General features: G+C 38.3%; 1 protein-coding gene across 1 annotated transcript in view; it reads right to left on the reverse strand.

Moving 5' to 3' along the window:
• Positions 1–21130, reverse strand: part of ZSWIM6 (zinc finger SWIM-type containing 6) — a 198233-nt gene that overhangs the window by 67255 nt on the left and 109848 nt on the right. Inside the window, exon 2 of the mRNA XM_057494931.1 lies at positions 1146–1502. Coding sequence (XP_057350914.1) covers positions 1146–1502 — 357 coding nt within the window. The remainder of the gene's footprint in view (positions 1–1145; positions 1503–21130) is intronic.

The following is a 21130-nucleotide window of genomic DNA, read 5'->3' on the forward strand; positions in this document are numbered from 1 at the left end:
AAACCACCAAGGAAGTGATTACTATAAAAGTCAAGCAATAGTTACTATGGGGAGGAGAAAGACGCCTGTCACAGGGAGGAGGGATGGGGAACTCTCTCAAGTGCTGAGTGTTGTCAACTTTCTGCCTTACTGGGTCTCTTAGTTAATCTGCACATTCAAATTTTATGCACTTCTCTGGATGCTATTATCTCACAGTTCCACAAGTTTTTAAGAAATGATCTCAAACTTGCTTTCTTTCAACATTTGTATTTGCTATATCAAGTAATGACTTTGAAGAAAACCTAAAAGAGGGTTGAACAGCTGACTGGTCCTTTATCGCAAATCAATATAACTAAAGAAATGAAAAAAGGTTAGGCCCTGAGCTGCTTAGTCAAGACTGTGCTTCAGTCTTCAACATATTTTAAATACTTAAAATTTATGTCTAAATGTTTTAAAAGCACAGCAAACTATAATGTAACAGTATTATTTATTTGCTATTAAGTACTATATGAAATAGGTGGTGGGTGTATTTCTGAAAAGCTGCAAATTCTTATGAGTTAACATATCTGCAATGCACAAAAATAAAGTTGATAAATGTGTTTACAAATAAATGAGACATGTTTAATATATAAAATATTTAAAAGAAACCTATTTTGAGATATCTTATACATGACAGTCATATCTCCAACTCTCTCTAAACAAGTTCTAATATTTTTCTAAGAATAATTTGTTTTCTCAATATGAGACATCCTGTCAGAAGCTTCCTGCCTTGGAAAATAAATTTTAAAAGAAAATGAAATAAAATTCTGAGTATGCACAAGTCAGTTTACGTACAACGGCTGACAAGGGCGAATTAAAGAAGTACTTTCTATAACTCATACCTAGTACTTCATGAAATTTCACCAAATGTAAAAGTATGAAAGCCAAACTAAATGAGAGCTTTTTCTTAGCATGGAAGGCTTGGTATCTGGCAGAATGTACAAAATACTTCAAAAACATTTCAGGATATAATGTTTTAGGATGCAAAATTAAACTTTCTATCTCAGCTACCTAAGAACTGTACTAATGACCTAGTTCACATTTAATTCATTTTTATGAAAAGAAATTAATTTATAAATGAAAAGGAATCCAGAGAAGAAATCTATAGAATGAATGTCTGTACTCACCGTGAACTTGGTTGATTTCTGAATTTTGGGAAAGAATTTCGTCTGCTAATTTTTGAGCAGTTGGCAAAACTTCTGTGTGGTGCACTGTGATCAAATACTGTACAAACTTTTGTAGTTGGTCTCTATTCATTTGAAAGAGAGTCTCTGAAATGGGAAGATGCAGTTTGACCTGATCTGGCTTGCGGATGCGGTATAAAGACAGTGCCACAACATGGGCACAATAAAATATGTCCTTGTTTCCACAGCTGCAGGTCACTGAGGTAATCTTGCAACGATCAAAGCTGATGGCCACGTTGCAAACAGTTTCTGGCTCCGACTGTATTGCAGGTTCTGTCACTGTGCCACTCAAGTGGAAGCCTATGTAAAAGAAAAGGAGAAGAGAGTTTAGCTTCTGCACTGAGATGCTATGAAATACTCTTAATTCTTTGAAACATATAGTACGTGATAGCATCAAGAAAAAAAGATGACAGCTTTTATTTTCAAGTAAAAACATTCAGGCCACTCAAACTTGCTCCCTCCTCTTACAGGTAAAAATAAATGTGATTTGCTGAAGTGTTTTGCACAGCCATATAAAACCCTAACTGCAGCATGCCACCTTCACACCTACAGGAAGTTGTTTGAACCCAGCACTGATAAGCCATCATCACTGTCCATACTCTCTGTCTGGTACACCTGACAAAAAAAAAAATCAAATCAGTGGTTGTCTTCCTTCTTTTAACTTCTTCAAGTACAGTAAACTAGCTAAGCTTTCTTCTCAACAAATTCCCCCCTTCCATCCACCTTTATTCCACGTAGCCACTACTACAACCAACCAACCAACACTGCAACTCTGAGGGGCCCCTTTCATGAGCACTGGCCAGAGGAGTGTTTTTATTTAGTAATTCTTTCCATAACACACGTAAGATATGTGCCATACAACAATGTCTGTGAACAGTGTCTGCTGGTGGAACTGCTAAGTCCACCGAATCTCACACACACCACAGTTTAATTAACTCACAATGACTATTTTCTTTCATATCATTCGGAGTAAAGCTGACACAGATGTAAGGCTGTTGAACACACACACACAGGAGCACACAAAATCACCAAGTGGCAAGGGGCCTTAGAAGCCTGGCAGCTTACACTCAGGACCACACAGGAATCCCCCAGACCAAGAGCCATTTGGCTACTGCTTATAAAAATCCAGAGATGAGACTCACCCCACACAGGCAACAATTCCTCTCAGATAACTCTAGCTACAGCTTGTAACCAGCTGAGAAATGCATCCCACCCCCACTGCCACCAGTCATTCCTGGCCTGTTTGGCCAAAAGACAAATCCTCCTCGCTCTTTTCCCCTAAATACGTAGGAAGGTTATCCTGAATTTTTTCTGGCACACCCATTCAGTTCTACCTTCCCTCTCTGGAAGCCACATTCAGAGGCAAGGGATAAACCTTAAGGGGATCCTTCTGGTAGTCTCCAGGACACAGATTTACCTCAGGATTTAGTGTCTGACAGAAATTTGAATACTATAAAATGAAGCCTTTTATAGTATCTCAGCCTTCCACTATCTATGCTACTTGAATAAAATTCATTGAGCAGGCCACTATTTCCTCGGGCTCCCCTTCATCCACAAGGGAAAGGATCTTTACCAGGTGGGAACTCTGGGTGGGGGTGCTGCACATGGAGCTGCAGAGGTGTGACACAGAATGGCAGCCAGATGAGGCCTAGTGTTCACATGTGGGGTACCTGTCTGTCTCACTACTTAGGATCTCCTCCAAGGGAGGAGAATCAGGCCAGAGAGGTGGAAGAAACTGTATTTGCCTTATAAAAAAATCCTTCAGAGTAATATAACTTCATCTTAATAATTTATATCAGGAACACAAAGAGAAAAGTGTTGTTATAATTTTTACCTAATTTAATCAATTTAAAATAGCATTTTGTAAAAACAAGTTACCATAATCTCCTCAGAGATTATCCCTGTTTCAGAATGGATATTCCAGTCTCCTTTTTCTCTTTTGGTTAAGAAGTCTTTTGGAAAGCCACAATTGAATAAAAGATATAGTAAATGTGATCATATTTTTTAAAAAATTTAAATGTGTATTCCCATGTAGAAAGTCACATAACAAGTAAACACTCAAGAAAATTTCAAAAATGAACAATAACAAGGGCAGTTTTATCTTCCTATATACCAGATGCATTATAAGCTTACAATAATTAAAATCCATGGGACAGGCACAGAGAAAGACAAAAAAAAAAAAAAAAAAAATCAATGGATCCTAAGAGAGTCCAGAAAGTTGCCTAGTATATTCTGTACATTTAGTGCAAGGGATCTCAATGTTTTCCACCCATCACATACACATATGTAAAAAGGAAGCAGTTATCACTGATAGGAAAATAGTCATGATGAACTGACAGTTTTTGAAATCAATCTCTCCCAACTTAACACTATCACATTTCTCCTTATCCACCAAGTCAACATCTTTGTTTCTCCATGGAAGTGATTATTGGAGAACTCCAATCACAGGCAAAGCGAGACAATTAGGATCCGAAGTGAGTTCAGACTAGCTAGTATTTAGCCTGTAAGGCTAATACAGCATAACAGGTGCTTTGAAGGAGACAAACCTAACTATCAAAGAGGCACTTAGGAAAAGTGATGAAGTCCTCAAACAGTTTTGCAAAAATGACTTTTTGTTGGAAATATTTCTAAATGCTGTTAAGTTCTGAATCGGTTAACCATTCATGGTGCTACCAATCAAGTGGGGCAGCTCTTCCTTAGAATAGGCAACTACAGGTGACAGTGTTTTTTAAGTGGGCTCTTCTGTTACTTTTCTCCACTACCCGCTATCACGAAGAATCCTCTCCTATACTGACGGCTCTTTCCATAGAAAATTCTTTGCTCTCAGGTCAGCTGCACGTCTAATTTGGCTAGTTTTGCAGCAGTTATTTAATACTCAGAGGCCTATTTGTTTTGGGTGGTTCCCTTCCCTTTACTTTTAGGTTGGCTGATGGTGCTAGAGGTGAATGGCTTTACTTCAAATACAGAAAAATTACATACACTCACACAAAGGACAGCTGGTACATTACTTTTTCAGACTAAGCAATACTGAGGGTCAATATATAGGAATTCCATTAAGCCTCACTTCAGGATTGTGCAGTCATGTATTCTGGCCTCTCCAATTTGGGAAACCTTTGAAATGTCACCAGCTCTCTCTCTGTGGGTTCTAAATCAAACCAGAGCATACACAGGAGAAGCAAGGATAATATTCTTCCCTCAACAGTCTCTAGAGGATATGACACCCTTCCCCCCACCCCTCCTCTCCATTCCCAGCTGGTCTTCTCTCTTAGGTACTGGATGACTGAGAGTAAAGTAAGATTCTTGAGAATAGAATTTTGCTTTTTTGGAGCTCTTACAAACCCTCATGACCAGCTGTTTTAGGGTTGTAGATGCAAAAATCTCCTTCTGGGAGAGTTAGCTATTCTCTATGACAGAACTGAGGGTACAAAAGGGGCAATCCAGCAGCACTCTATGTAAAAGATGAATAATTAATTTTTATTTCCAAAGGACTAATGCTGAAGAAGTTATATAAACTTTTTCTTGTAAATATGCTTACTTGACTTTAAAAAGTATAACCTGTCTAAAATAGTTAATCCCATAAGAGCAAACTTCACAGGGCAAACTATTTTATCATTGTGCTACCACAGAGCCCTATAAAACATTAGTATTCACATTCTCAAGCTTCAGGAGCTGAAGAAAAAGCAAAAACCAAGGCACCGTTGTTGTACATGCTGTGGTAATAGACTTTGATTACCATCAGGATCTGTCACCTAAATGCTGTGTGCTCAGGACATGTTATTTAACCTCTCTGAGTCTTGCTCTACTCATGCAAAATGTTGCTAGGGGTATGTCCTAGGATTGTTCTGGGAATTAAAATGAAATAACATATGTAAAGCATCTGGCACATAGTAAAAGTGCTCATTAAATTTTATTTCCTTTTCCTTCCCTTCCCAGCTGGAGAAACAGGAGAGAGGTGTTGGATATATTACCTTTGTCCACAACATTTTTTTTCCTATGCTACTGGAATCTTGTGGGGAGAGGGGTTTCACTCGTGAAGTGACTTGGAAAATAAGCATGGCCACTGAGAATGTTCGAGGTCAGTGGGTCAGGCAACACTAGAAGGATCACAGCTGTTTGAAAACAAAACCAAAAACTTCAGTCACTTATATCTTTGCTCAATCCAGCTTTCTCTCCCTATTTTCCTCTTCAGATCCCTCCAAGTTCTGCCAATACACAAGCAGTTTAATTTGGTGAATATGTCACCTTCATACACAAACCAAAAAAATATTATGGGAGAGGTTTCTGTTTTTGTTTTAGTAACCATACATACTTCTAAAATGTTACAATGCACTGATTCTCCAAGTGTGGTCTAGAGACACACACAGGTCCCCAAGACCCTTTCGGGGATCCACAAGGTCAAAACGTTTTCATAATTATACCTAGACATCATCGACCTTTTAAATTTTCTCTCCTGAGCATACATTTCATTTTCCAGAGGATACAGGATATGTCACAACAGACTGAACATGAAGAAGACAGAAAAAACAACTCTCTTATGTAAAGACAAACATTTACATAGGTTTTCAAAAATGTTAAACAATGCCATCTTTTCCATGAAAATATTTAGTGTTTGGGGAACTACAGCTATTTATGATAAGGGTATGTTATTTATGTTAATGACTTTATTATTTATTACCCTCATTTAATAAATACATATTTCAATTTTTCTCTGCTTTAATTTCAAGCACAGTAAGTGTCAATAGGTATAACCCTCATAGGCAAAGGATGGTGGGGTCCTCAATACTTCAGAGTGAGATCATAAAGATGAAGAACTGCTATTTAATGTACTGCTGAGGAATGGAAGAAATAACTCCTCCAAATCATCTCTGCTGTGGCGTAATTTGCACTAGGATCTTTCAGGAGGTCAGTAGTTACTAAGAATCAGCAGACAAACACTGAAGGGGCAAGTTTCTCATACATCAGCACATACACATTCACACAGTCTATATTAATTTCATATTAATGAGGATTAATTCAGGTTTCTAGAAAGTATTTAGTTCCTGATACTCTAAAATAACTTTGAAAGCTTATTTTCCATACCTAAAGTTAAGTTTAGTTGCATTTTTAAAGAGCACAAGGAGACCCATGACAGCAAACTGAAAAGACAACTGTTTTAACATACATAAAGGATTTTCTAGAGTGGCTATTTTGTGCATATATATGTATATACGTGTATTCCATTAATTGAAAAATGGTTACAAACTCAAAGCATTAGAAAATCTCTAAGCTAAAATAAACTGGTAGGCATAAAATACACACTAAAAACTACTTCTTTCAGGGCACATACTTTTCAGAAAAATATGCACCCCATGCCATGAGGCACTCAAGTAACATATTCTTTGCTGAAAAAGAATTTAACAGAAGCACTGGTGTAGTACTTACACAAATACATCTTTCACCCTTTTCCTAAATAAAAAGAACCCCTAGGGAAATTAAAGGCAGAAACCAAGGCAATGTAATGTTATGGATGAAAGGGTGGCAAGGGTTGTGAGACTTTTTCGTATTTTTATAAATCTAAGTCTAAAAAATGCAAAAGTGTTAATATTTAACACTCTTGTAACAAAATATTCATTGGTTAACTAAACCCACTACATTGGCTAAATGTATAATAACCAATACCTGATTATATATGTCCCTGGTAAAATAAATAAGTCAATCATTACCCCCAAAAAACTAACTTTCACCTTCCTAACTCAGAGAGCTACTGCACACAATCCAATATGTCATATCACAATTATCAATTTTAAAAACAAAAGTTTTAATTCAAATGAAGCACAATTTCCAAGTCAGCAGTATGAATACAATAAGGGCCTCTCGTGGAGGCAATAAACTCAACTCAAAAATCAACTTGTCTAAAATATGGTATTCCTTCTTCAGCTACATAATTTTCTCAAAGGGAAATCCTAAATTAAAGAGACTGCATTCTCTGAGCTGGCTAATTAAATCCTCTAGCCCTAATTCCTAATACTAAGCTTAAACAGCTTATAGAAAAACATTAGGTTTTGCTGGCAATCACTAATGAAATTGTTTCCTTCTTTCAAAAAATTATTTTTAAAAGGAAAAGCTTTATTTTTAAGTCCACCTTAAAAATGCCTATTTGGAATAGAAGCACTCCTACACTTCATTAATATTTGAAAGAAAGACAATGGCAAATTAATGCAAAGAGCAGACTGTAAACCACGGTACACCATATAAACAACATAAAAATTTACGGAGCATGCATTGGATGGGCCCAACCAAGAGTTCCCAGAGGCATTCTTGCTTAGTATCATTTTTTTCTCGTTAATGTATATTCTTGCACCATTTCATACAAGGATCCATATGATCAGAATAACCATATTACATATGAATGGCATTAGCTATTTACAATTATTTCTTAAGACACTTATTCACTAATTTAGTTCTCTGCAATCATCACCTAGAAGGAGCATTAGTTTAAGGGGAATGAATGCCCTTAATTAAAAAAAAATCACATCACTCTGTGTCATCCTGAATATTGAAGTGCATAAGGGTTCCCCACTACCACCATTACCATGAGTAGTTTTCCAGAGTGTATTTCTGTATTTGAACATGAATATTTGAGGGGGGCAACCATTGCCTAGACTCAGATTCTGGGTGGGTGGCCAAGGCAGGTGATAAACACATTAGGTAGCGTCTGAGTTATCTGTACAAGTGTAAAGTCACAAGGTGCTTAGGAATTTAAATAATTTGCCCCAATCTTTTAAATTCCACTTTTTCTGATGCTGCCCTTGTCTAATACAAGCAAAGCAGTTTCTTCAGCCTTCTCCCTTTTGCAAAGCCAGATAACCAGGCTCCCCCACCTGTCCACACGGCCCCCACCGCCACCCCTGTAGCAGTGCTCACTTGGTCTCTCACCTGGGTCCCCAACTTCTGAAATGCAGATTCAGTTTATAGAGCATTTTAGTGCCCAAAGACCAACTCTTTGCACCTTTACACACCTTTGTCTTACTTCCCAGCACCCAGGTCTGAATGGGGGAGGGGGCAGAAAATCTTTTTACCTATTTCCTGTTGTTTACAGCCAAAGAACCTTCAGAAATGCCCAGCTGTTTGCTTTAGGGCCAGAGGTGATGGAGTTTCTGTTTACCAAAGCCAAGAGGTAAGGAGAAAAGTGTGCTCAGACCCAGAAGGGGAGAATGCAGGCCTCAGGAATCAGATTCCTCCATCCACATCCCAAAGCTCCAGCTGGAATCCTCAGTGCCCACATGAGCTCCCACATTTTGGCCCTAACCGATTCCTAATGCCTTACCCCATGTCCAGGCTCTGACACTCTTGAATCTCACATAGGCATCATATTCCCCTTCTTACAGGCAAAGAGGGGGAGGTTCTTTCAGAGAGGGAGCAACAGAACACAATGGATAAGGAACTGATAGGAACATGGGTTTTCTACAATCCAAATGATAAACTTGCACAAATCATCTTTCCACAGCAACACATAAATGATTGAGAGGATGAAAAGAGGCAAATCAACAGATCCAGACAGTTAACACTGCTAAGGTTTAGGACCCTTGGAGGCAGGGCACTGTTCATCTTAGACTAGGCCAAGCCCTTGTAACATGTTAAATGAAGGAACTCATGGGACTCTTCCAAGGGATGCTCACCCTGTACTGTAGAAGTCACAAATAACTAAATGCTTTGGCCTCAAGCCCAGAATACTTTAAACTTATGACTACTTCTCGAGTCCACTCCTCTCTTACACTGTAAGTGTAAGAAGCAAAGGTCTACATCTGAGACAGCAGAGGTCTGTGGCTTCTCCACTGCAAAGGATTGTCCTGGAGGAAACACTCAAGAAGCAGTTGTGTGATGAAAGAATGCACAAACTCTCTCATATTCTTGGTTTGTGGAACATACAGATTGGTGCTTGTCTGACTGGAACATCCTTCAGCATCACCTAGAGGGCTTGTTATACCACAGATTGCTGGGACTTGCGGCATCACCCAGGTGCCACTGCTGCTGGTCCAGGGAACCACGGACTTAGGTGATTAGAATTACAGCCTAAACAAGGCTTTTCTAGTCAGACATACTTAAACAAACATAGTAAATAGAACAGTGAAGAACATATGCCTTGTGATAAAGAATGTATATAACTTATAGCTTATTAAGTAACCTAAATGCTCCCCAGTCCAAGAAATTCAATATGAAATTAGTTTGAGCATTAAGAAAAATGAAAAAAAATTTTTATAACAAAAATGTATTACTATAATTGTTAATACTTATAGATATACCACCCTAAGACCTTCATTAAAAATCTAAATTAAAAATTAAAAAATGATTAATCAGAGAGTATTTACTTTTACAAAGAGATTGTTTTACAATGTCCCATGGGATTCCTCATAATTGGAAGGTTCTTTGTGTATTGAAAACAATCCAATTAATGAAAAAATATATTGGTAACTATTTTAGTACCATATTTTTTCCTAAGGCAAAGTGTACCCTATATAAGGTCAGAGGCAACAGAATATGCAGGGTAACACAAGATGAGGGAGGACTGAGAGAGAATTAGAACCTTCTAAAAACAAGATCAGTTTTCCTTCCAACTCCGATACTTCTCATCTAAATGACCTTGGGAAGTAACTTAGCTTTGATATTCCCATCTAGAAAATGAAATTAATAATACCTATCTTGCAGGACTGCTGTAAGGAGTAAACCTCACAATGTATGTAAACCACCACAAGGAATGCTCCTATTATGGAATGCTGGCTATCACCATTATTGTAATAGAAATGTCACATGATCTTGGAAGCTTGGCATTTGCAACATGTGCACTAAAACCCTACTGCGAGTGTACAGGCTGTTGGATGCCCAGCTCCCAAAAGCATGTGGCATTTCATTACAGTAATGGACAGGGGTTTCTTGTTATTGCAGTAATTCTATTCTATATTCATATGCCCAAATTAACAGAACTGTCATTTTTTTATTTGTTCCTATTTTACGTAGCACATTCTTAAAATATGGTTTGATTCCAAATAGAGAAGAAAGGGACTTCGAAGACTTTTAAGACTTCATTTTGCCTCAAAATAACTTTGTTTCAAGAAGTAAGCCATTTTTCACTCCCACCTTTGGAGATCTCTACTAAAATGTGTAACAGCTGTATTATCCCTAATGTTTGCCTTCATGTCAAGTTATATGAAGTTGTTTTATAGTTCAAGTTCATCCTGTCTCTCAATTGATCTACTGAAAGTTATACAACAATAAAGAAACTTGCAGGTCTTACTGTGGAAGAAGTGACCACAGCTTTTCACTTTTGGTAATTTATGGCCTGACAAGCAGAGTGAAGTCAGAGCTCCCCCACTCTCAAAGAATTCCAAGGAACACCAGCCCTGCTAGGGCTGTACCATCATTTTCCTGTCTGAGAAGAACCAGCTGCGAAGACATCGTCTTTGCTCTGTCTGTATGTCTTTAAGAACAGTGAGTGGATGTAGTTACACCTTGTCTACGTGGTATGCTTTTTTCTTCAGTACAAAGAGACAGAATCAAAGAGACAGTTCATCTGTTCACAATGTGGATGAAACTAAGACATTCCCACCCATATCTGGGAGCAGTGTGTGATTAAGATGATTTTTTCATTTTCCTTGTTTTGGTTGGTGTGGGGGAAGTGTTTTTTCTAAAATTTCTACAATGAACATATAATATACGAAAAAACAGTGCTTTCACTAAAATCGAAAAATTCCTCAAGGTCTTCCTGAGTAAAAAATCTGCCACATAAATGAGGTCCAGCTCATGTTCTGGGAACCTGGCACTGACCCCACACCAAGTGCACACTGAAGGTCGTCACCGCTGCTTTGCCCACTAATCGGCCCCCAAGCTCTCCTTAACCCATGGATGTTCAACTTTCCTATGGCTCAGCCACACTCCAGAGGAAAAGATGGATACAGCATTCAAGGCAAAGAGACCTGGGTTTCTGGTTCTATTTCAACAATTATCTAATGTTAGCCCAGTGGGCAAGTTGCTTAATATTTCTTGTCCCTCTTCTTTTCTCATGTATTAATAAGAGAGACAGATTATATTATATGATTTCTAAAAAAGTATGGAGGTAGGCAGCAATAATGGAGAGAGCTGTGACAAGACGAAGGATGGTAGTTGCCATGCTCACACAGGACCTTTGACCTGCCCGGGCTGCCACAGAGTTGAAACAATGGTCATCTCAAAGAACTTGGAAGCTTTGGCTTAGGGTAGAAGTAAGAAAAAGGATAAATACTGCTACAGCTGCAGTCACATATATGTCACTGGTATATGAGGAGAATTTCTTAGCTTTAAAATTCAATATAAAAGCAAGTAAACATAATTTTTATCTACATAACATAATTTTAGCCATCTGCCTATAACTGAGATTCTTAAGGCATATCTTTTTGCTATGTTATTTAAAATCTAAATCTAAATCTACAACAATCTCATATAGAGCTGAACTTTATGCAAAATGTACAAAATATAGAATACTATAGAAACATAAAAAATAAATGCCATTAAAAATGAAATGAAATAAAATGAATGAATCAGATCATCTTGTCTGCCTCCACCACCTAAAGGCTGTACTCCTTCCCCTGACCCCTCTTAACTTGCTAACAGTTGATGTACTTGTCTCCAAGGCTTCAGCCATCAACACCACAAGGATTCCAGTTCTGAAAAGGCACTGGGATTGAACAAAGGATAACTAAGAAGTCAGATCAGAGCTGAATTCAGAAATAAGAAAACAGAGTATAGATCCCCATTTCCCAAACTGTGCTCTATTTATGTTAACAGGTATTTATCAAAAGGGGGGAAAGAGTTCCCTAAAGTCATATAGATTTAGATTAAGTTTCATCCAGCACCAACCTTCTGGATATTCAGAATGCACCTCAGAATGGCAAGAGCTCTAAACTCATACTACAAAGGGACTCCTGTTGAACTTTACTTACTAGCACTTTAAAGAAGAATGGTAGTAAAAGGTCTAGAACAGCTAAGGAAATGAAAAAGAAAACATGGCTCAAGATGAACAGTAGAGTTGATAGAACAGAAGGATCGATGGAGAGTTTAGAAATCATAAATCAGCATGAACCAGTTGACAGATTTTTACGACTTCTTCCAGGAGTTTAAGCCAACCTTAACATGTATGGCTTAAAGGCTGGGGATGACCCATCATCAATATTCCCACCTACCATTAAAGAAACAAGTATTTATTGGGAAAAGGATGCCTGTTGCTGGAAATCAATCTTCTTATAATGCGATACAAAAGGAAGCCCACCAATGTTGTATGTACACCACAATATAGTTAAAAGTTCATCCGACATTCTCTCAACTAGAAATATCCATAAGTATTTAATTAACCAGAGTTTCACACAGTTTACCAACAGTGGTCAAGAAAAGTGGTTACAATATTTTACCTACCAAACCCTCAAAACATGAGCAGCATAGCTCAAATATCTCTCTGAGAGAGGACCTGACAGAATCTAACATGCAAATCCTGCATTAGAGTTTATTCCATAATGCAAAGAAACAGTTATGTGGTGTCCTATAAAAGAGTGACTGTTAAGATCCCAGTGGCACTCAGAAGTACATACAACAGTACTTGGCACATGACAAATGCTCAGTATTTATTGGGTGACCAAATAAATGAATGAATGAAAAAGTAAACTTTTTTTAGTAGGCAGTTTAAATGAAATCTGAAGATTCTACCAAATTGCTCTAGTGTGAGAAGCAAGATGGTGAAATTTGAAAACAAATTATCTAAGTGCCTTACCCAGGAAGCACATGTGAAGTAGTAATCAGTGAGAATTAAACTCTTATTGTAAATATAACCCTGTTAAGTGTGACTTTCTCAAAATTTCACTAAAGTGCCACTAGTAATACATATATGCTACTTTAAATAACAATTTGATTTTATTTCTTCTGAAAGAAAAGTCTTTATAATGTAAATGAAGAGATATATTCCACTTTTGCCTAGGAGAGCATTTCTGTTGGGTGTGGTGATGGTTAACATTATATGAAGAGTCAGGAAAATGCAGGTATTGGCCCAAGGCTCTAATCACAATTTTCTTTCCAGTATTAAATAGTTGTCAAATAAAGCTGCTTATGAATAATGATGATCTGATGTTAACCAAACTTTAGAATTTAAAGTAAATTTTTAAGAATGATTTAAAATAGATAAGAGAAACCCTATGCCAAATTTTTTACTACTGTTCATTTTTTTTTATGCAAATTTTTTTTTTTAATAATTATTTTTTATTGAAGGGTAGTTGACACACAGTATTACATTACATGAGTTTCAAGTGTACAACACAGTGGTAGAACATTTATATACATAATTCTAGGTTCCAGCTATCACCCTACCAGGCTGTTACAATATTGACTATATTCCTTATGCTATACATTACATCCCGGTTACTAATTTATTTTACCATTGGAAGTCTGTCCTTCTTTTTTTTTTTTTGTGAGGGCATCTCTCATATTTATTGATCAAATGGTTGTTAACGACAATAAAATTCTGTATAGGGGAGTCAATGCTCAATGCACAATCATTATTCCACCCCAAGCCTAATTTTTGTCAGTCTCCAATCTTCTGAGGCATAACAAACAAGTTTTTACATGTAGAACAAATTCTTACATAATGAATAAGTTACATAGTGAACAGTACAAGGGCAGTCATCACAGAAACTTTCGGTTTTGCTCATGCATTATGAACTATAAACAGTCAGTTCAAATATGAATACTCATTTGGTTTTTATACTTGATTTATATGTGGATACCACATTTCTCTCTTTATTATTATTATTTTTAATAAAATGCTGAAGTGGTAGGTAGATACAAGATAAAGGTAGAAAACATAGTTTAGTGTTGTAAGAGAGCACATGTAGATGATCAGGTGTGTGCCTGTAGACTATGTGTTAATCCAAGCTAGACCAGGGCAATAAAACATCCACGTATGCAGAAGATTTCTCTCAGAACGGGGGGGTGAGGTTCTAAGCCTCACCTCTGTTGATCCCCAATTTCTCACCTGATGGCCCCCCTGCGACTGTGCCTGTCTTAGGTTGTTCCTCCCTTGAGGAATCTTACCCGTCTCTGGCTAACCAGTCATCTTCCGGGGCCATACAGGGAAATGTGAAGTTGGTAAGTGAGAGAGAAGCCTTATTGTTTGAAAAAGTTAGCTTTTTACTTCTTTGCATATTTATGCCCTGTGGCTTCTATGCCCAGCATTTGTCTTGAGGTATCTTTACCACTTGGAAGAATTATGATACTCGGTAAATTTGATATGAGGCACGAATTCTATTTAAGGGTTGTAATTAGGAAGGAAGAAGAAAAGCTATAGAAGTAGCAGGCGGAAGAAAACATGGGAAGATTGATTATATCTTTGATATATCTTCTTGTAGAGTAACTTCAGCATGTATAGGTTTTAAGCTACTACTTAAATTGCGCACACACATTAACATAATAGGAGTATACTTACATAACCAAAGCATATCTGTAATTACCAGCCATCTCCAGTGAAACCAAGAAAACCAGTTAGGCACCTTAGGCATTTGTGAAAACTTATCTATGATATGGTGGATATTGTCCAACTGAACTTGAACAGTCTGAGAGAAATCAGACAAATTAAAACAACCCATTCCTGGGGAATGTTCACATGCCATATGTTCTTTTAACAGTAAATAGTTTGTAGTTGTAAGACTTTGGAGCGCTACAATTTGCACTTCTCCAAATTCTTGGTTGAGTTCCAACAGTATAGATCCAGTCCAATTTTGTTGTTTTACTGTATGCACAGGCCAGCTTAGATATCTCCTTCCTCATTCCCATGGCAAGTCCAGGAAATGGTGGGATGAGTGCATCTACAGCTGTAGCAGTGCGTGGATCTTTGTTGGGGTTTTTTGATGATCATCTTCTGGCATGAGTCTTCCAGAGAGTGCAGATGTTGGAAGTTCTTTTTCATATCATATCTTAGTTCATTTTCGGGGTAGCCCAATTAGGCTTTGATCCTCTGTATAAACACAAACCGACCCTTTGCCTACACTTTAATATGCCCTTTATACCCTTGTGTAGAACTCGTTGGAGGTTACCACACAGGAACTGCCCTTTTTTTTTTTGCTATCACTAATCTACACTTACATGACGAATATTATGTTTACTAGGCTCTCCCCTATACCAGGTCTCCCCTATAAACCCCTTTACAGTCACTGTCCATCAGCATAGCAAAATGTTGTAGAATCACTACTTGCCTTCTCTGTGTTGTACAGCCCTCCCTTTTCTCCTACCCCCCCATGCATGTTAATCTTAATACCCCTCTACTTCTCCCCCCCTTATCCCTCCCTACCCACCCATCCTCCCCAGTCCCTTTCCCTTTGGTACCTGTTAGTCCATTCTTGAGTTCTGTGATTCTGCTGCTGTTTTGTTCCTTCAGTTTTTCCTTTGTTCTTATATTCCACAGATAAGTGAAATCATTTGGTATTTCTCTTTCTCCGCTTGGCTTGTTTCACTGAGCATAATACCCTCCAGCTCCATCCATGTTGCTGCAAATGATTGGATTTGCCCTTTTCTTATAGCTGAGTAGTATTCCATTGTGTATATGTACCACATCTTCTTTATCCATTCATCTATTGATGGACATTTAGGTTGCTTCCAATTCTTGGCTATTGTAAATAGTGCTGCAATAAACATAGGGGTGCATCTGTCTTTCTCAAACTTGATTGCTGCGTTCTTAGGGTAAATTCCTAGGAGTGGAATTCCTGGGTCAAATGGTAAGTCTGTTTTGAGCATTTTGATGTACCTCCATACTGCTTTCCACAATGGTTGAACAAGTTTACATTCCCACCAGCAGTGTAGGAGGGTTCCCCTTTCTCCACAGCCTCGCCAACATTTGTTGTTGTTTGTCTTTTGGATGGCAGCCATCCTTACTGGTGTGAGGTGATACCTCATTGTAGTTTTAATTTGCATTTCTCTGATAATTAGCGATGTGGAGCATCTTTTCATGTGTCTGTTGGCCATCTGTATTTCTTTTTTGGAGAACTGTCTGTTCAGTTCCTCTGCCCATTTTTTAATTGGGTTATTTGTTTTTTGTTTGTTGAGGCGTGAGAGCTCCTTATATATTCTAGACGTCAAGCCTTTATCGGATGTGTCATTTTCAAATATATTCTCCCATACTGTAGGGATCCTTCTTGTTCTATTGATGGTGTCTTTTGCTGTACAGAAGCTTTTCAGCTTAATATAGTCCCACTTACTCATTTTTGCTGTTGTTTTCCTTGCCCGGGGAGATATGTTCAAGAAGAGGTCACTCATGTTTATGTCTAAGAGGTTTGTGCCTATGTTTTCTTCCAAGAGTTTAATGGTTTCATGGCTTACATTCAGGTCTTTGATCCATTTTGAGTTTACTTTTGTATATGGGGTTAGACAATGGTCCAGTTTCATTCTCCTACATGTAGCTGTCCAGTTTTGCCAGCACCACCTGTTGAAGAGACTGTCATTTCGCCATTGTATGTCCATGGCTCCTATATCAAATATTAATTGAACATATATGTCTGGGTTAATGTCTGGATTCTCTAGTCTGTTCCATTGGTCTGTGGCTCTGCTCTTGTGCCAGTACCAAATTGTCTTGATTACTATGGCTTTATAGTAGAGCTTGAAGTTGGGGAGTGAGATCCCCCCTACTTTATTCTTCTTTCTCAGGATTGCTTTGGCTATTCGGGGTCTTTGGTGTTTCCATATGAATTTTTGAATTATTTGTTCCAGTTCATTGAAGAATGTTGCTGGTAGTTTCATAGGGATTGCATCAAATCTGTATATTGCTTTGGGCAGGATGGCCATTTTGATGATATTAATTCTTCCTAGCCATGAGCATGGGATGAGTTTCCATCTGTTAGTGTCCCCTTTAATTTCTCTTAAGAGTGACTTGTAGTTTTCAGAGTATAAGTCTTTCACTTCTTTGGTTAGGTTTATTCCTAGGTATTTTATTTTTTTTGATGCAATTGTGAATGGAGTTGTTTTCCTGATTTCTCTTTCTGTTGGTTCATTGTTAGTATATAGGAAAGCCACAGATTTCTGTGTGTTGATTTTGTATCCTGCAACTTTGCTGTATTCCGATATCAGTTCTAGTAGTTTTGGGGTGGAGTCTTTAGGGTTTTTTATGTACAGTATCATGTCATCTGCAAATAGTGACAGTTTAACTTCTTCTTTACCAATCTGGATTCCTTGTATTTCTTTATTTTGTCTGATCGCCGTGGCTAGGACCTCCAGTACTATGTTAAATAACAGTGGAGAGAGTGGGCATCCCTGTCTAGTTCCCGATCTCAGAGGAAATGCTTTCAGCTTCTCGCTGTTCAATATAATGTTGGCTGTGGGTTTATCATAGATGGCCTTTATTATGTTGAGGTACTTGCCCTCTATTCCCATTTTGCTGAGAGTTTTTAACATGAATGGATGTTGAACTTTGTCAAATGCTTTTTCAGCATCTATGGAGATGATCATGTGGTTTTTGTCTTTCTTTTTGTTGATGTGGTGGATGATGTTGATGGACTTTCGAATGTTGTACCATCCTTGCATCCCTGGAATGAATCCCACTTGGTCATAGTGTATGATCCTTTTGATGTATTTTTGAATTCGGTTTGCTAATATTTTGTTGAGTATTTTTGCATCTACGTTCATCAGGGATATTGGTCTGTAGTTTTCTTTTTTGGTGGTGTCTTTGCCTGGTTTTGGTATTAGGGTGATGTTAGCTTCATAGAATGAGTTTGGGAGTATCCCCTCCTCCTCTATTTTTTGGAAAACTTTAAAGAGAATGGGTATTATGTCTTCCCTGTATGTCTGATAAAATTCCGAGGTAAATCCATCTGGCCCGGGGGTTTTGTTCTTTGGTAGTTTTTTGATTACCTCTTCAATTTCGTTGCTGGTAATTGGTCTGTTTAGATTTTCTGTTTCTTCCTGAGTCAATCTTGGAAGGTTATATTTTTCTAGGAAGTTGTCCATTTCTCCTAGGTTTCCCAGCTTGTTAGCATATAGGTTTTCATAGTATTCTCCAATAATTCTTTGCATTTCCGTGGGGTCCGTCGTGATTTTTCCTTTCTCGTTTCTGATACTGTTGATTTGTGTTGACTCTCTTTTCTTCTTAATAAGTCTGGCTAGAGGCTTATCTATTTTGTTTATTTTCTCGAAGAACCAGCTCTTGGTTTCATTGATTTTTGCTATTGTTTTATTCTTCTCAATTTTATTTATTTCTTCTCTGATCTTTATTATGTCCCTCCTTCTGCTGACCTTAGGCCTCCTCTGTTCTTCTTTTTCCATTTTCGATAATTGTGACATTAGACCATTCATTTGGGATTGCTCTTCCTTTTTTAAATATGCTTGGATTGCTATATACTTTCCTCTTAAGACTGCTTTTGCTGTGTCCCACAGAAGTTGGGGCTTAGTGTTGTTGTTGTCATTTGTTTCCATATATTGCTGGATCTCCATTTTGATTTGGTCATTGATCCATTGATTATTTAGGAGCGTGTTGTTAAGCCTCCATGTGTTTGTGAGCCTCTTTGCTTTCTTTGTACAGTTTATTTCTAGTTTTATGCCTTTGTGGTCTGAAAAGTTGGTTGGTAGGATTTCAATCTTTTGGAATTTTCTGAGGCTCTTTTTGTGGCCTAGTATGTGGTCTATTCTGGAGAATGTTCCATGTGCACTTGAGAAGAATGTATATCCCGCTGCTTTTGGATGTAGAGTTCTATAGATGTCTATTAAGTCCATCTGCTCTACTGTATTGTTCAGTGCTTCCGTGTCCTTACTTATTTTCTGCCCAGTGGATCTATCCTTTGGGGTGAGTGGTGTGTTGAAGTCTCCTAGAATGAATGCATTGCAGTCTATATCCCCCTTTAGTTCTGTTAGTATTTGTTTCACATATGCTGGTGCTCCTGTGTTGGGTGCATATATATTTAGAATGGTTATATCCTCTTGTTTGACTGAGCCCTTTATCATTATGTAGTGTCCTTCTTTATCTCTTGTTACTTTCTTTGTTTTGAAGTCTATTTTGTCTGATATTAGTACTGCAACCCCTGATTTCTTCTCACTGTTGTTTGCTTGAAATATGTTTTTCCATCCCTTGACTTTTAGTCTGTACATGTCTTTGGGTTTGAGGTGAGTTTCTTGTAAGCAGCATATAGATGGGTCTTGCTTTTTTATCCATTCTGTTACTCTGTGTCTTTTGATTGGTGCATTCAACCCATTAACATTTAGGGTGACTATTGAAAGATATGTACTTATTGCCATTGCAGGCTTTAAATTCGTGGTTACCAAAGGTTCAAGGTTAGCCTCTTTAGTATCTTACTGCCTAACTTAGCTCGCTTATTGAGCTGTTATATACACTGTCTGGAGATTCTTTTCTTCTCTCCCTTCTTGTTCCTCCTCCTCCTCGATTCTTCATATGTTGGGTGTTTTGTGCTGTGCTCCTTCTAGGAGTGCTCCCATCTAGAGCAGTCCATGTAAGATGTTCTGTAGAGGTGGTTTGTGGAAAGCAAATTCCCTCAGCTTTTGTTTGTCTGGGAATTGTTTAATCCCACCGTCATATTTGAATGATAGTCGTGCTGGATACAGTATCCTTGGTTCAAGGCCCTTCTGTTTCATTGTATTAAATATATCATGCCATTCTCTTCTGGCCTGTAGGGTTTCTGTTGAGAAATCTGATGTTAGCCTGATGGGTTTCCCTTTATAGGTGACCTTTTTCTCTCTAGCTGCCTTTAACACTCTTTCCTTGTCCTTGATCTTTGCCATTTTAATTATTATGTGTCTTGGTGTTGCCCTTCTTGGATCCTTTCTGTTGGGGGTTCTGTGTATTTCCGTGGTCTGTTTGATTACTTCCTCCCCCAGTGTGGGGAAGTTTTCAGCAATTATTTCTTCTAAGATACTTTCCATCTCTTTGCCTCTCTCTTCTTCTTCTGGGACCCCTATAATACGGATATTGTTCCTTTTAGATTGGTCACACAGTTCTCTTAATATTGTTTCATTCCTGGAGATCCTTTTGTCTCTCTCTATGTCAGCTTCTATGCGTTCCTGTTCTCTGATTTCAATTCCATCAATGGCCTCTTGCATTCTATCCATTCTGCTTATAAACCCTTCCAGAGTTTGTTTCATTTCTGCGATCTCCTTTCTGGCATCTGTGATCTCTTTCCGGACTTCATCCCATTTTTCTTGCGTATTTCTCTGCATCTCTGTCAGCATGTTTATGATTCTTATTTTGAATTCTTTGTCAGGAAGACTGGTTAGGTCTGTCTCCTTCTCTGGTGTTGTCTCTGTGATCTTTGTCTGCCTGTAGCTTTGCCTTTTCATGGTGATAGGAATAGTCTGCAGAACTGGGACGAGTGACGGCTGGAAGGACTTCCTTTCTTGTTGGTTTGTGGCCCTCCTCTCCTGGGAGAACAGCGGCCTCTAGTGGCTTGTGCTGCGCAGCTGCGCGCAGACAGGGTTTCTGCTTCCTGCCCGGCTGCTGTGGAGTTAATCTCCGCTGTTGCTGTGGGCGTGGCCTGGCTCGGGCAGCTACTCCAAAATGGTGGAGTCGCGTTGGAGCAGGAGCTGCTGGGAGGCTATTTATCTCCGTAAGGGGCCTCCCTGCTCCCTGCAGCCCAGGGGTTAGGGTGCCCAGAGATCCCGGATTCCCTACCTCTGGATTAAGTGATCCGCCCTGCCCCTTTAAGACTTCCAAAAAGCACCCGCCAAAACAAAACAATGACCACAAAAAAAAAAAAAACAAGAAAAAAAATTTTTTTAATTTAAAAAAAAAAATTTTTTTTAATTAAAAAAAAAGGTGGTCATTCGTTTTTCTTTATTCTCCGGTGCTAGCCTCAGGCCTCTGCTCACCGGTCTTTCTGCCCTGTTACCCTAGTATTGGGGTCCCTGTCCCTTTAAGACTTCCAAAAAGCGCTCGCCAAAACAAAGCA

Source organism: Manis pentadactyla, chromosome 2, assembly GCF_030020395.1.
Source record: "Manis pentadactyla isolate mManPen7 chromosome 2, mManPen7.hap1, whole genome shotgun sequence".
Classification (NCBI taxonomy): domain Eukaryota; kingdom Metazoa; phylum Chordata; class Mammalia; order Pholidota; family Manidae; genus Manis; species Manis pentadactyla.